This window comes from Callospermophilus lateralis, chromosome 4, assembly GCF_048772815.1.
Source record: "Callospermophilus lateralis isolate mCalLat2 chromosome 4, mCalLat2.hap1, whole genome shotgun sequence".
Taxonomy (NCBI): Eukaryota; Metazoa; Chordata; class Mammalia; order Rodentia; family Sciuridae; genus Callospermophilus; species Callospermophilus lateralis.
Window position 1 is genome coordinate 70944680 of NC_135308.1, and position 15817 is coordinate 70960496.

A 15817-nucleotide genomic window follows, 5' to 3' on the forward strand; every position below is an offset into this window, starting at 1 on the left:
GGTCTGGGCTGGGGATTGATGGAGACTGGGCAGGGGAGAAGTGTAGGTAGATAAGCACAGAAATCTTGAACAGGTAGAAGAATCCTGGACACAAAGCCAGGAGGGCAAAATTGGAAGGAGGATGAGCCACCAGGATGAGACAGACTAGGGTGGGGAAACCAGGAGAACAGGGAAGGCAGAAAGGGGAGACAGGAAGAGGAGGACAGACTGAGTGAAGGGCTGAGACAGAGGGATGAAGGAGGGGCCTTGGGACACAGAGGCAGAGGCGGAAAGTACAGAGGAGAGAGCCAAAGGGAGTCTTTCTTCCAAGCAGGCAAGCAAGGGAGGGAGCCTCAAGAAGACTTCCAGGAGGTAGGATCCCCCCTAGTGGGAGCACCTCCAAAGTCACCCACAGGATCAGCCTCATCCCTAGGTTCTAGTGAGAAAGAAGAGTCTTCACAAAAGTGGGAACAACTGCTGGCCCCTGCTGCCTCTCTCTCCTCCTCCATCCTCTTCCCTCCAGACTTGCCACCCCCCTGCTCAGCCTTGTCCTGGCCAGGGAGGGGCCCAGGTGAAGCTGGGGGATGGGTGGGGCCCTGGGACATTCTGTTCTTTTTTACACCATTGACTGCCAGGCCAAGAATGTGTAACGTCCCCTGGTTTGGTCACGGGGTTGCAGGAATGTGGGCACTGAGAGGTAGCCTAGGGGCCAAGCAGGGTACTGTGGGTAAAGACTGGGAGACTGGGAGCACAGGGAAAGGCAGGGACAGAGAGCACTGAGAGGGCAAAAAGGGATGTGTCATTTCTGGGTGTCTGGGAGGAAGAGGGTGCACATGGTCCAAATCTACACTGCTGTGGAAGAGGGATAATTAGTTGGGGCTGTTTTTCTCCAGACCTCTATTCGATTATAATGCAGCCAAATAGTAAAGATGGAAGCAGTGAGTGAGTGGAAAGGGAAGGGTCAGAGAATCTAGCCCCAAAAGAGGACCCAAGGAGACACAGGAGATCCATTTACATAGCTCAGGCCCTTTGCAAGTCAGATCTACCACCCTTGGGTCCTGCAGCAGGCAGCCCAGAGTGCAGGAGTGTGGTCACTGGCTCTTCCTGCCTCCCTCCCTCCAGCAGCAGGCCTGGGCATTCCAATGTGCTCCGACCTGCAAGCCCAGACCTGCCTGAGCACTGATCTATGCTCATGGAAAGAAGCAGGCCTGCAAACAGGTAGTTGCAATATATAGTAAGATAAGGATATAGAGGCAGAGATAAGAACCAAGCACTCTGAGAGTCCAAGGGAGGCTCTCACTTCCAGGTGAGATCCCAGAGATGCTGGCCTCTCAACTGGATGGCAAAGAATGAGTTCACCAGGCAAAGAGAGAAGGAGGGTCCTCTGGCTCAGGGTACAACCTAACCTTGTGGCTGTCTTTTGTGATTTCTAAAAGTAAGAGCAGGTGTTAACCAGGATTCTAAACCTGATCTGGTGGTTTACCTTGCCATCTCTTGTGAAACCTCCCCTAGGAAAAGGAAAGATTGGCTTTTTCTTCACTTTCCAGAAAAAGAACTGGCCCTCCACAAAGATAAGCTGGTTTTCTGACCTGATGTCATAAAACTGAATAGCATCAGAGTTATAAACAGAATTCAGAATTCTTCTCCTCCTTGAGGGCTCTTCTGTACCTGGATTTGAAAGCCAGGAAGGGTCTGTTAAATTCCATGTAGAGACCATGATTTCATCAGTTCTTTGGGTACTGGACTGTCTCCTTGGGGCTGAGAAAAGCTCTCTCTGCACTGTCCCTGCCTCCCTGTGAAACCCAGACACCTCTAGTTGAGTGAGGTCCGTAAATTAGGGTCCTACAAACAGATATGTGGCTCTCTGTTTGATCTAGTAGATACTCAGAAGCACCCCCCCTGCCTTTTCTGTTTGCTAGCTGGTGTCTGAAATCCAGCCATTAATGACAAACAGTCTTCATCTCAAGGGCTGAGAACTGAAAGGTCTGATCTGGAGAGTGTGGTGATCCTGGCACATCCTGCCAAGGTACAGGAGCAGCTTAGAGACCACAGCATTGTAGATCCGGAATGGGCCAGAGCAAGCTTGTTGTGAGAAAAATAGAAAGCTGAGACCTGTGCTTTTGTCAGGGCTCCATTTGAAATAATATCTTTTAAAAGTGTAGAAATAATACACAAATATATTTTGTCATAATCATTTCCCAGCAATACACAAGTAAAAGGAATAATAACTGTTTTCATTGCTTCATTTCTTTTCCTTCCCTCAGTCCAAAAAAGACCCACTATAATTTGTATATATGTCACTATCAAATTTTTCCCCCAGTACTGGAATTGAACCCAGAGGCACTCTACCACAGAGCTACATCCTCAGCCCTTTTTATTTTTTAGTTTGAGACAGGATCTCACTAAATTGCCCAGGCTGGCCTTGAACTTGTGATCTTCCTGCCTCAGCCTCTTGAGTCACTGGGATTATAAGCGTGTCCCATCATGCCCAGCCCTGTATCTTTTTGTGTGTCCTTATAGATTTATATGTATTTTCTTATATTAAATGTACAATTTTTTTCATGTGTGACCATGTTACAAATATTATTCTATGTCTTCCACTTTTGCTTTTAAACTGTGTGACTTTGGAACAGGCAATTTATCTCTCTGGGCCCCAGCATTCCCATTTGAAAAATGATAAGATAGGAAGAGGTGGGTAAGGCAGGCCAGATGGTTTCAAAGGCCTTGCTAGCCAACCTGAATATGGCCCTTTGCTCAAGTCATGAGAGATTGAGGCCCAGAGAAGCAAAGTGACTTACCCACAGTCACTCAGAAGTTGAAGTGGGGCCAGAATGAAAACCAAGCCTCCTCCCTGTGCAGCATCACCACCCTCAATTCTGCTTCCAAGCTCAACACTGCTTCCATGACTTCCAGAAGTGTAGTCTTGGTTGGGGTTGTGGCTCCATTGCCTAGCAAGTGTGAGGCACTGGATTTGAACCTCAGCACCACATAAAAATAAATAAATAAAGGTTAAAAAAAAAAAAACCCACATGACAGAAGTGGAGTCTTGTTGTATGGGAAGTCAGGGGTCTTACTGATCTTATCTAGGAAGCACCCACTTTCTAGGGCTCCTCTCAGCCTCTCCCAGAGTCCCAGCCCTGTCCAAACTTCAGCCACCTTCTAATTCTTGGTATGGCCATAAAATGTACAAAGGTTGCATAGAAGCCAGGCGCGGTGGCACACACCTGTAATCCCAGTGGCTGGGGAGGCTTAGACAGGAGGATGGAGAGTTCAAATCAGCTTCAGCAATGGCAAGGTGCTAAGCAATTATGAGATCCTGTCTCTAAATAAAATACAAAATAGGGTTGGGGATGTGACTCAGTGGTTGAGTGCCTCTGAGTTCAATCCCTAGTACCAAAAAAAAAAAAAAAAAAAAATGGTTGCATGGAAAGAACTGAAACCAGAGGACCCTCAGTAGGATAAAGATTATGAGTTGGAAGCTTTTCCTGCCTCTTGTGCTCCAGGGACAAACAATGATAGAAGGAATCATTCTCCTCCACACTCTCAGGGAGAGCCTATCTCAGTACTTGCTGCTCTTTACTATGATTATGCTAGAGAAAGCGAGAGTGTGTGTGCATACTTACATATGTATGCATCATGTTGTGAGTTTTCTGAGGACAGGGACCTAGCTTTTTCATCTTGGTGACCTCAGTGTCTAGTGGTCACGATTTGTTGATCCATTCTGCAGAGGACAGCAGAATTAGCCTCTTTTTGGTAAGGCCTAAGATTTATTTTTGACAGAGAGGCTTGTGCAAAAAATGAGAAAGAAGACCCCAAACATCTAACATTCTAATTTCCTCTGATAAATCATTTATTTGTGAATTATTAATTTACCTAAATTTCCCTCACTTTTTTCCTTTTCAGCCTATATCCTTTCTAGAGTAAAAATGAGTTAATTAAATGCAACTATTTTTTTATGTTGTTGTTACTAGGATTAAATCCAAGGGCTCTTTACCACTGAGCTATATCCCCAGCATTTTTTTTAAATCTTAGTTTGAAACAAGGTCTCCCTAAGTTGCTGAGGCTAGCCTCGAACTTGCGATCCTCCTGCCTCAGCTTCCTACAGGGATTACAGGCATGTGCCACCAAATCTGGCTAAATATAACTCTTTAGTCTTACCACTTAAAACTGCTTCACCCTGGGATACATACTGGGGAAAACAGCAATCCTTTTATGTTTATTTATGGGATATGAATCTAAAATGATGGACCAGAAAATCCCTCCCTTTCACTCTTAGTCTAGTCCAGATAGGGTCTGGAAAAATGCTTAGAAGTTCACCATTAAAAATTTATTCTCTTGGTTAAGACAAGGCTTATCGCCCTCCACACTACTGACATTTTGAGCCAGATAATTCTTTGTTGTGGAGGGCTGGCCTGTGCATTATGGGATATTTAGCAGCATCTTGGCTTCTATGCCCTAGAAAATGGTAGTACCTCCAAAACAGTTGCAACCAAAAAATGTCTGAAGATGTTGCCAAATGTCTTCTGGGGGGCAAATTCACCCCCAGTTGAGAACAACTGCAGAGAAAGTCAGCCCTCATCAGTTATATTCATTTTTCAGTGTTTGCCAGACCCTATCCAAGGGCACCAGCAGTGTGGGACAGAAGAGAGAAAGAAAGAACATTTGAAAGACTCTCTTCATACTGATCTCCTTTTGGAATTCTTCAAGGGCCTGGGGGAAGAAGGACCTCTCAGTAACCTGCTCTGAAGAAGGCCTGGGCGGAGACCCCACTGTCACTTGTGTTATTATTGCTATTGTTTTGTTTTGGGTACCAATGGATTGAATCCAGGGGGCAGTTAGCCACTGAGCCACATCCCCAGCCATTTTTATTTTTTTATTTTGGGACAGGGCTTCTCTAAATTGCTGAGGCTGGCTTTGATCTTACAATCCTGCCTCAACCTCCTGAGCCACTGAGATTACAGGCGTGTACCACCACATCACTTTCATATGTTCTAAGTGTGTATGGGACACTCAGTCTGGGTCTGGTGCTGCCCAATGGACCTCAGTAAAACTTCAAGGAAGCTGGCAAAGAACATGAAAGGAAAAAAGTGAAGATGGTACCCTGCCCACAAGAAATCATGGATTTTTTTGTCTTTGTGAGTCTCTGTCGATTGGGTAGGCATAACAGCTATTTATTGATGTGTCTGTCATAGGCCAGGCAAGAAATATGAAACATTCTTCCAAATGGAAAAAAAATTAACATGGAATTGATATATGGGTAATGGAATAGCTGAGAAGCCAAAAGAGACAGTAAGAAAGTAACAGAGCAGGAAGCAGCTTCCCTCCTTTAGGCTGGAAGACAGAAGGGTATCCCAGCATTAGAGACCAAGAAGCTCGCAAAGCTATTTAGCAGGAACAAAATAGTGGGGACTCCCCAGTAGGAAATGGGATTGTGGAAGGAGTGTAGAAAAAAATATAACCAGCCACAAGTGATGCCAGAAAACAGAATGGGAGAGATGGCCTGGCGTCTTCTCTCCTCACCCACTTGTCATTTGCCAGTGCCTCCTATTGGCTGAACCTATGCAGAAGTCAGAGTAAAAGGAGTCTGGGAAATGTAGTTCCCAATACAGGGAAAGGGTGGAGAACAGATACCAAAGTGAATCAGCTGCTTACTGGCACAAGAAAAGAAGCCCAGTTCAGCCTGCGGAGGTTAAAAAGGATCTGAGAGAGTGGTTATCTGTGCCTGCAAAGGGCATGCAGCAACCTTTTGTAGTGCAAGAAATGTTCTGGAGGGATACACAGAATCTTTAAGGTTGAAAATTCACCAATTCATATTTCCTACCTGTATGTATAAGATTTGTGTACTTCATGCACTTCATTCATGTTTTACCTCAACTAAAAGAAAAGAGTCCCTTTCTTTTAGAGTAAAAGCCTGAAATATTTTCAAATGAAATGACATGATGTCTTGAATGTGCTTCATAATAATCAAGGGGGATTAACAGAGCATGTATGTTAGTGTGGGAAGGAGGCATATAAAGAAATAAAACTGACCGTGAGTTGAAGGGGTAATGAGGACATAGCAGGTCCCAATATTATTTTTTTCTCCATTTGTTTATTATGTTATAAAATTTCCATAATAAAAAATTTTTAAAAGTGAAAAAAGGATTTAAAGCCACTAGATACCCATTCCTTTATGCATTTAAGAGCTCAGGGTGAGCCCAATGCCCTAGATCTGGAAAGAACTGCAGCCCTGAGCAGTGCCCACTGTCTAGATACTTCTTCCCTCTCCAGGAAGCCATGGCTCATTCATATTCACAGTTGCCAACAGCATGCAGGTGCTAGGCCTGAGGGTGAGGAGAGAGCTCCTCACAGAGTCTAACACTCAGGCAGATCCCTTCAGTCTTTGTAACATCTCCTCCCCATACTCCTGCACCAACATTTCCTGTCTCCTCCACTAAGAGCCTGCATGGCCATCTACCAACCAGGGTAAAGATGAGTGCTGAACAGAAGTTGTCAGGGACAAGTACAGGTGACCTATCTCAAGGGAAAAATTAGCCCCTCATCCCAAAGGAGACACCTCTGAGTTACAAGGAGGCAGTGTGGTTGCTGAAATGATCTGGGACCTGGAAATCAGGAGCTCTGGACCCTGGTCCAGTTCATGGACCGGTTAAGCAAGGTGCACGTTGTTCATTTATTCCATAAATCTGTATTGGGCACATATGAGTCAGCGTATGCTAGACTCAAACATTTGGTTCCAGTCACTGCAGAGTCTACTAAGAAAGCAGGGTACAGAGACAGCTTTCCTAGGGAGGCGCAGTTGGTCTAGCAGATGCTTCCCAGAGCCAGAGTGTTTCCTCAAGCACAGAAGGGAGTTAGCCAAGAGCACTGAAACTTGGAGACCCAATAGGCTGGTGGCAACACTGCAAACAGCCCTGGGGGAGGGTTAATAGGTTGAAAGAAGATGGTGGAAAGAAAGGGGGCAGGCACCAGGCTAAATAACCTTGGAATCTGGGTCTCCTGTACCTGGCACCCTGAGCCTCAGTCTCCTCCTGAAGGTGAGGGGGCTGCACTTGGGTGAGGAAGCTGGGACTAGGCTTCCCAGCAGCATGCCCAGCTGTGCCCACTCATCAGGAACTCAGTCTGCACATCCTCTCCACTCACTCTGGGCTCAGGACCAGCTGCACTCTCTCAAGTCGCCTAGTGGGTTGGGTCAGCAGGGTGGAGACCCATCTGACTTGCTATCCCTTCTAGTTTGTCTTAAAAAGCAGGGCAGGCACGCAGGCGTCTGCCAAGAGGGAATTCTGGGTTCCAGACAGCTACATTCTGCTAGTTATTCCTGAGTCTCTGCTCAATGCACTCCGTCGGTCCCTGGAACCTCCATTTTTCAGATTTGGCACCCATCTATCTGTACACTCCTCTGGGTCCAGGCTCTTGGAGGCCTGCCTGAGGGCTGTCCATTGTCTGTTGCCCCTTTCCCACCAGCTGGGGCCTCCTGTTCTGGCAGCCCTTCTCTCCTGGTCAGGCTTCCGAAGAAGGGAGGAGGCCGGGTTCCGGGCCTGCTGTCCTCACGTGCTTTCCCTGCCACCCCCTCCCGCCCTGCATCTAGGCAGCCAAGCCTGTTCCTCTTCCCCCATTGCGATTGCGACAGGCCGGTCTTAGCTCCCAGCGCTCCCTGTCCCCGCCCCCGCGGCCAGCTAGCTCCACTCCCACTTCCTGAGCCTGGCCGCTGGAGCCCTGGAGGCCAGGCCCGGCCGCTCCCGGCCCCGGGGGGCACGTCGGCCCAGCCGCTGGGCTTGGGAAGTAGCCGCCATCGCCGCTTTGGACGTATAGGCTTCCCACCTTCCTCCCAGGCCTCCAGACGCCTGGTCGACGGGTCCAGTGGCCGCCATGCGCCTGCCCTGGGCGGTCTTTCCCTGCGGCCTGGCCTGGGGGTCACTCCTGCTGGGCCTCTGCGGGCTCCTAGTGACATCCCAGCCCCAGCTGGTGAGGGAGGGGCCCAGTGGCTGGTGATGGTAGGGAAGAGGGTGTGAGCAGCCTGCTCTCCAGTCCCTCTGCCCTCTCAAGCTGACCCCTGACTCATTCTTCTCCCTCACCTCCTTCTCCCCTTGAAGGTGCCCCCATACAGATCGAAGAACCAAACCTGCTGGGACCAGGAAAAGGAGTACTACGAGCCCAAGCATCAGCTCTGCTGCTCCCGCTGCCCCCCAGGTGAGAGGCGGTGGTCACAGGAAGCCTGGGGCATGGAGGTGGGTTAGAGGAAATGTGGACATTGTCCACAGTGAGTGTCCACAGTAACAATGAGAAACATGGGCTGTTCCATATGCAGGCACTGAGATTTGCCCTCTTCAGTGGGCCTCTTAGTCCTTTTCCTCACTGAAAAGTAGCTGGACAGCCATGTAGGATGCAGGGGGCAAGGAGACTGAGGATAGGCTTGGAGTCACCAAGCAAGCAAGCAGCAGAGGTGACAGTGGAATGCCGGCTGTCCTGATGCCCTGTTGCTGCCCCACTCATATCCTAGGCACCTATGTCACAGCTGAATGCAACCATAGCCAGGACACACATTGTGCCATGTGCGCTGAAAACTCCTACAATGAGCACTGGAACCACCTCACCATCTGCCAGATGTGCCGTCCCTGTGACCCAGGTGAGTGGAGATGTGCTCGGGGTTGGGACTTCCTGGAGCATAGCCCTTCTCTGAGCTTTCCCATCTCCCCACCAGTGCTGGGCTTCAAGGAGGTTGCGCCTTGCACCAGCCATCGCAAAACAGAGTGTCGCTGCCAGCCAGGAATGTTCTGTGCCCAACGAGCCCCTGAGTGTGTGTTTTGTGATCTACTTTCAGAGTGCCCGCCCGGCACTGAAGTCGAGCTTAAAGGTCAGAGGTCACTGAGGGCAGATAACGAAAGGAGGCTGAGTGTTGAGCTTGAATGAGGGCAGGGAGCATGGAACTGTGCCATGGCCAATGCCAGGTAGTCTCTTTGGCATAAAATGCTTCTTCTCATTCCATGCAAAAGAATCACAGAAGGGGTTTGCAGGGAATGGAACTGGGATGGATGCTGGAGCACAGGGGGCTCCTCTCAGCATTGAGGAAGCATGAGCAAAATGGCAGGCAGCAGAGCAGAGCTGGGGAAGGTGAGAGCTACAACACAGGGTGGTTGGCAAACAGGAGACCCTTTATAGGGTCCTTTTGCCCATTCACCTGTGCTGGCCTTCCTTTCTCTTGCCAGATGAAATCAGGGAGGATGACAACAACTGTATCCCCTGTAAGGCAGGACACTTCCAGAACACTTCCTCTCGCTACGCCCACTGCCAACCCCACACCAGGTGAGTGCCCCTGCCTATGCCCTTCTACCCTCAAAGAAGCTCAGCTGCTCCCATCCTTGATTCCATGCGCTCATCTGGCCACTTCCACCCCGTATCCCTTGAGTTAGGCACTGGAGACAGGAGCAGGAGATCACAATCAATCCTTTTTCTTCTGCAGGTGTGAGGACCAAGGCCTCGTGGAAGAAGCTCCAGGCACCCCTGAATCTGACACAATCTGCATAAAACCACCAGAGCTACTGCCTCCTGAGATGCCAGGTGAGGGGTGAGGACTGGGGGACACAAGGTGGGGTCAGGACACTTTTTTTTTTCCACATTTTTTTTAATTGGTGCAGTATAGTTGTACATAATGATGGGATTTGTTGTTACCTGTTTGTACATACACACACTATAACAATATAATTTGTCCAATATCACTTCCCCCTCCCTCCCTGCCTTCATTCCCTACTCCCTTTCCTCTACGGACCTCCCTTTGATTTTCACGAGATCCCTGCCCCACCACCACCTTTCTTTTCCTTTTTCCTCTCTAGCTTCCACATATGAGAGAAAAATATGACCCCTGACTTTTTGCATTTAGCTTACTTCACTTAACTTAATGATATCTAGTTGCATACGTTTTCCTGCAAATAACAATTTCATTTTTCTTTTTCTGAATATACATTTATTACATTTCCTTTATCCAGTCATCCGTTGATGGGCACCTAAGCTGGTTCCATAGTTTGGCTACAGTGAATTGTGCTGCTAAAAACAAGGGTATGCATGTATCACTGTAGTATGATGACTTCAATTCTTCAGAGTAAATATAAAGTAGCGGAATAGCTGGGTCAGTATGGTGGCTCCATGCCTAGTCTTTTGAGGAACCTCCACACTGATTTCCAAGTGGATTTACTAATTCTCGATCCCACCAACAATGTAAAAGTGTTCCTTTTTCTCCACATCCTCTCCAGAATTTATTATTATTTGTATTTTTGAGGACTGCCATTCTGACCGGTACACACATACTTTTAAAGTTATATATAATAAGATGCCAAGAAATACTCCTACACTGAGATATAATTATAACTGACATATAGCTTCCATTTATTGAGAACTATGTCAGGCAATCCAAATACTTTCCATTCACTATCTCATTTAATCCTCTTAATGATTCTACAAAGTAGATTCTATTATTATTCTCACTGACAGAATGAAGAAATGGAAGCTCAAAGAAATTAAGTGACTTACCCAAGATCACTCAGGTGGTAATTGGAATTATTAAGATCTGTACTTAGGTCTTTCTTACTCTAAATTCCGTGCTATCATGTATGCACACCATGGAAAATTAGAAAATTCAGATAAAATTCAGCAAAACAAACTTACTCACAGAGCCATTGCTTAGCATATTCACTCTTATTATTTTGTTATATATTTTCCCAGTCATTTTCTTGTGCATATGTATACATATAAATTTTTAACTAAAATGGAGTGATTGTAATATTTTATAACCTAATTATTCTTTTCTTTCCTTTTCTTTTCCTTTTTTGGTACTGGGGATTGAACCCCAGAGACTTTACTCATGCTAAGCACAGCTCTCACACTAAGCTATACCCCAACCCCTGTAACCTGATTTTTCACTCAACAGTATATCCTAAATATCTTTCTATGTCCTCTCAGAATTTTAAATTATGTATCAAATACAACTGACATGTTAGAGCTAGAAATGACTGAGAGTATATAAGCTAACCTGCTTATTTTGTATATGAAAATTTGATATTTAAATAAATGATATGACTTAAAATCACACCACGGGGAAGAAACCCAGGTGTAACATATACAGCAGCAATCCCAGCTCCTCTGCAGTGGCCTGTATGTAAGATGGCCAAGTCCACAGAAATATGGCTCTACCTTGTGTCCTGAATGTCTTTACAACCCCAAGACCAACCCTCCCCTACTGCCTCCCACCCACCACTTCCAGCCCTTTGAAAACCAGCTGCCCAAGCTCATATCTCTCACCTACAAGGAAGCCCCATTGGTGGTCTCTGAGCAAGAGGCATGTACACTACCTCAGCATATCTCTCCACAACAGGGTCTCTGTGGCTGTCAAGAGGTCCTCCCCAAGCCCTGCTTAGTTCCCTTCTCTACAACCCAAGGGAAATGGCTCTAATTCTACATTATGACCAGAGCAAAAAAGTTGCTCCCCCTTTTCTCTGAGTTGCCAGAGAACAGGAAGCCTCCTCCTTGGCTTCCTCCCCCTCTGCCCTTCCGGCCATCATCACACACGCACACCACCCGCCCCATCTGTTGTCCTGGCAGGAACCATGCTGGTGCTGGCCATCCTGCTGCCATTGGTCTCCTTTCTGCTCCTCACCACTGTCCTCGCCTGCACCTGGAAGAGCCATCCCTCTCTCTGCAGGAAACTGGGTAGGAAGGAGATGCCCTCAGCTCCCACATGGATGGTTGGGAGTCGGGAGGGACATTGAACTTCCCCAGGGCAAACTCTTCTACCTCCTCCCACCCCCTCAAAACTCTTAATGCCTGTCCCCCAAAATAAATGTCATTCTCTCCACCCAGCCCTCATTCTGAGGCAGGGGACGGAGTAATAACAGCCTGTTCTTTCTGGGATCCCAGATGGGCAGCAACACATGAGGATGGGATGTGGCGGGGGAAAGGCTGGGGGCTGGAGGCCTTTCACCCATTTCATTTTGCATTGCAGGATCCCTGCTCAAGACGCATCCAGAGGTAATGGTGGAGGCTGAGAAGACAGCAAGAAGGGGCGGAGGTGATGAGGTACAGCGGGGAGCAGACCAGAAAAACTCTTCAGGCTTCAACATTCATTCATTCAACTAATAGTTTATTAAGCCATGTGCCAGGCACTGTGCTAGGAAATGGGGGTACAGCAATGAACAAAGGAAAGCACCCCCCCTCCTAGAGTTTACATGCTGGGGAATAAGAATAAAGTTAACAAAGTATCAGGTTAATATAATACTAAATAAAGCAGGGAAGGGGGACAGTGACAAAGGATCAGGGTATGTTATTTTAAACAGAGTGGGCAGGAAAGTCCTCTCTGGTAGTTCCTATTTGAGCAGAGAAGAAATGAGGGAGCCCGCCAGAGAGGTGTCTTGGGGAAAGTGCTCCAGGAAATGGGGGGAGCATCAAGTGCAAAGGCCCTGAGGAAGGGGGCCTGGTGAGGAGCAGAAACTGGTAGTGAATTGCCGAAGCATGGCAAAGGATATAAAAGATGGGGATCTCGGTCATTCATCATTGGTTGATTCTCTGTCTCTCTTCCATAGGGGGAGGAATCCCCTTCGTGTCCTCCTCCGAAAGCCAACCCACATTTCCCTGACCTGGTAGAGCCACTTCTGCCCAACCCTGGAGACTTGTCCCCAGCCCCTGGTGGGCCCCCACCAACTCCAGCTTTGGAAGAAGTGGTGCTACAACAGCAGAGCCCTCTGATCCAGACCAGGGAGTTGGAGGCCGAGTCTGGGGAGCAAGGCCATGTGGCCCATGGTGAGTGAGCCTGGGCAGGCCAGCAAGGAGAAGGGAGTGTGGAGAGGAAGGGATGTTAAAGAAGCAAAAGGAGGGATGGTAGCACGGAGGGGAAATATGGCCAGATGAAACAAAAAGACCAAAGCAGAGTCAAGACAGAGTTCCTGACAACCAGCCAGAGTGTCACAACTAGAGAGAGGAAGAGCGAAAAACTCAGAAACAGAAATATACCTAGAGCTCAAGAAGCCAGTAGCAAATGGGAGAGGAGACAGGGAAGGAAGAGCAGGAGGCTGGAAGATTTCAGGGAGCAGCAGTCTGCTCCATTATGGGGCATTCCTTCACGAGGCTCCCTTGACCTCTCTCATTCCACTTCCCTTCCCCCAGGTGCCAATGGTATTCATGTCACCGGTGGCTCTGTGACTGTCACTGGCAACATCTACATCTATAATGGTCCAGTACTGGGGGGAACACGGGGTCCTGGAGACCCCACAGCTCCCCCTGAGCCTCCATACCCCATTCCTGAAGAGGGTGCCCCTGTATCTTCTGAGCTCTCTACACCCTACCAAGAAGATGGGAAAGCTTGGCATCTGGCTGAGACAGAGACAATGGGTTGCCATGCCCTCTAACAGGGGCCCAAGGAGCTAGTTGATCACCCGTGTTTGACGGTGTCTGAGAAACACAAGGAAAAGAGAGGCCCAAGAGTACCTTCTCCTCAGAGGCTGCCTACCTACACAGAACTCACATGGAGCCTGCGCAGGGCTCTGAGAGGCAGAGCTTTAAAGGACCGGGCCTCAGACACCTCTTGGAGAGCAGGGTCACGTACTCACTGGGTACAGTGCCCACTACAGGACTCTCACCACTGCCTGAGCAAGCCCAAGACCTTATTGCAGACCCACCTGCCCACTGGGGCTGCAGCAGCTCAGCCTCAGGCACGGACAGGGCATATGACGCTAAACTTCTGCCCACTGTGGCACTCTGCACCCAAAGCATGGCCCACAGGGAAGCCAGTCACATGTTCACTTGCAAGGACATCCTGGGACCTCTAAAGGATTTGTGGTGCTCATCCCCGAGTTTCAGAGGCCCTTTGAGGGCCCATACTTCATGTGAACTGAGATGGACCCTGAATGAAGATGAAGTTATGTGGAGGACCATCCCTCCTCTCACCTCCTGGAGGAGAGGAAAGCAAGTCAATGGAAACTGGGGTTTGGGAAGGGTTACTAGGTATGGGGGAGAGTTTGGGAAGGGGAAAAATGGCAAGTATATTTATGAATTTAACCACATGCAAATAAAGAGGAGATTGAGATTCAAATAATTTATTTTCTTGGGATTTTTGGAGGGTGGTACCAGGAATTGAACTCAGGGGCACTCGACCACTGAGCCACATTCCTAACCCTATTTTGAATTTTATTAGAGACAAGGTCTCACTGAGTTGCTTAGTGCTAAATTCCTGAGGCTGCCTTTGAACTTGCAATCCTTCTGCCTCAGCCTCCCAAACTGCTGGGATTATAGGCCTGTGCTACCATGCCTGGCTAGCTTCTTGGGATTTAAATAGAAACCTAATCCATCAGGGCAATATCAAAGGCAAAGGTCAAGATATTAAAATATAATTAACCCCACAAAGGTATTTCTGTGAGAAACCCACATATGTAATTCAGATAATAAGGTAATAACACAACTTTGGCCAGAAATTGCCAACATGTCAGGCAGGATTCTAAACATTTTATTAATTAATTTATTTAATCCTCACAAATTATTTATCCTCACAACTCCACAAGGTAGATATTACTCCTATTTAACAAATGAGAAAACTGAGACACAGTTTTTAAAAAATTAAAAGATCTCATTTCTTTATCTCTTACAAAGATAAAGCACCTAAGAATGAACTTAATAAGAAATGCTAACTTTCTAGGGAGAATGGGTACTAGAGAGTTAACCCAGGGGTGCTCTACCACTGAGCTATATCCCCAGCTTCCCCCCCTTTTTTTGAGACAGGATATCCCTAAATTGCTGAGGCTGGCCTTGAATTTGCAATCCTCCTGCCTCAGCCTCCCAAGTCACTGGGATTATAGGCATGTGCCACCACACCTGGCCTGCCTGATTTTAAAGACAATAAATTTAGCCAAAAATGGCAAAGCCAGGGTGTACACTCAATCTGGCTCTAAAGGCCTCTTGGGTGTTAAAAACTTAATATCACACCCTTCCAGAATTTGATTGTTTTCATTTTTATGTTGTAGGGGATGGAACCCATTTGCACATGCTAGGCAAGTACTCTGCCACTGAGCTACATCCCTCAGACCCCAGAATTTCTTTAAATGGTAGAAGGGGCTGGCTTCTCACTGGGATCTCTCTGTGTTCCACAGACTTTAAGCCTCAATCAACTCCCAAATGTCTAGCCCCTGCACAAAGTGAACAGTGTTTTCTAGACCTGGGTGAAGGGAAGGATGTACACATGAAATAGAATGCAAAAGGCCAAGTTCAGAGTCTATTGATGAATAGAAATATGGCTGGCCTCCTTTTAGCTCAGGAGCACTCATGATTTTTTGTTTGTTTCTTTTTTTTTAAATCCCAAAAAAAACGTTAAGACTTCTCTAATGTTCTTATTAGCAAATATTTGTCCTCCTCCCCCAAATTATCTTCCATTCTGCCAGCTATAGGCAATCCTAGTTTGAAAGATTGCTAGGGGAGCTGCTGCCAGCTGACTGCTCCTTCCATAAAAGGCCACTGTCATAGATCCAGAGTTAGGAACTCTGTTACTGGCGTTCATCAAGAGAGCGTGGCAGCAAAACACATACCCCAGGAATCATCTGGGCCAACTGAATGGATGGGTTATTTAAGGTTGACTGTGAAAGTATTAGGTACACCTACCTTCTGCAGGAAGTAAATAATGACAAGTTGTATCTTTACAAAGATAAATCTTCCTCCTCCTTCTATATGATAGAACCAAATGACATGAGTCCTTAATTGTTCCAGTATGCTTAGAGTTTAAAAAAAAAAAAAACTTTTTATACATCTTTTTCAACAAAATTAAAGCAGAAAAAAATGTTTAAAGAAATGGTGCTGAGGCAAAGCCCTGTGA

The 15817-nt window shown here is 47.2% G+C and overlaps 1 protein-coding gene across 1 annotated transcript; it reads left to right on the top strand.

Annotated features, from left to right (window-relative positions):
• The first annotated feature begins 7653 nt into the window (after nt 1–7653).
• On the top strand, nt 7654–14053 carry Ltbr (lymphotoxin beta receptor). Its single transcript, XM_076854041.1, has 10 exons — nt 7654–7941; nt 8070–8166; nt 8477–8602; nt 8678–8830; nt 9183–9279; nt 9437–9534; nt 11569–11676; nt 11969–12042; nt 12546–12762; nt 13126–14053. Exons 1-10 carry the CDS (start codon nt 7846–7848, stop codon nt 13365–13367), a joined length of 1308 nt encoding a protein of 435 aa, XP_076710156.1. The 5' UTR covers nt 7654–7845; the 3' UTR covers nt 13368–14053.
• Nucleotides 14054–15817: the final 1764 nt, after the last annotated feature.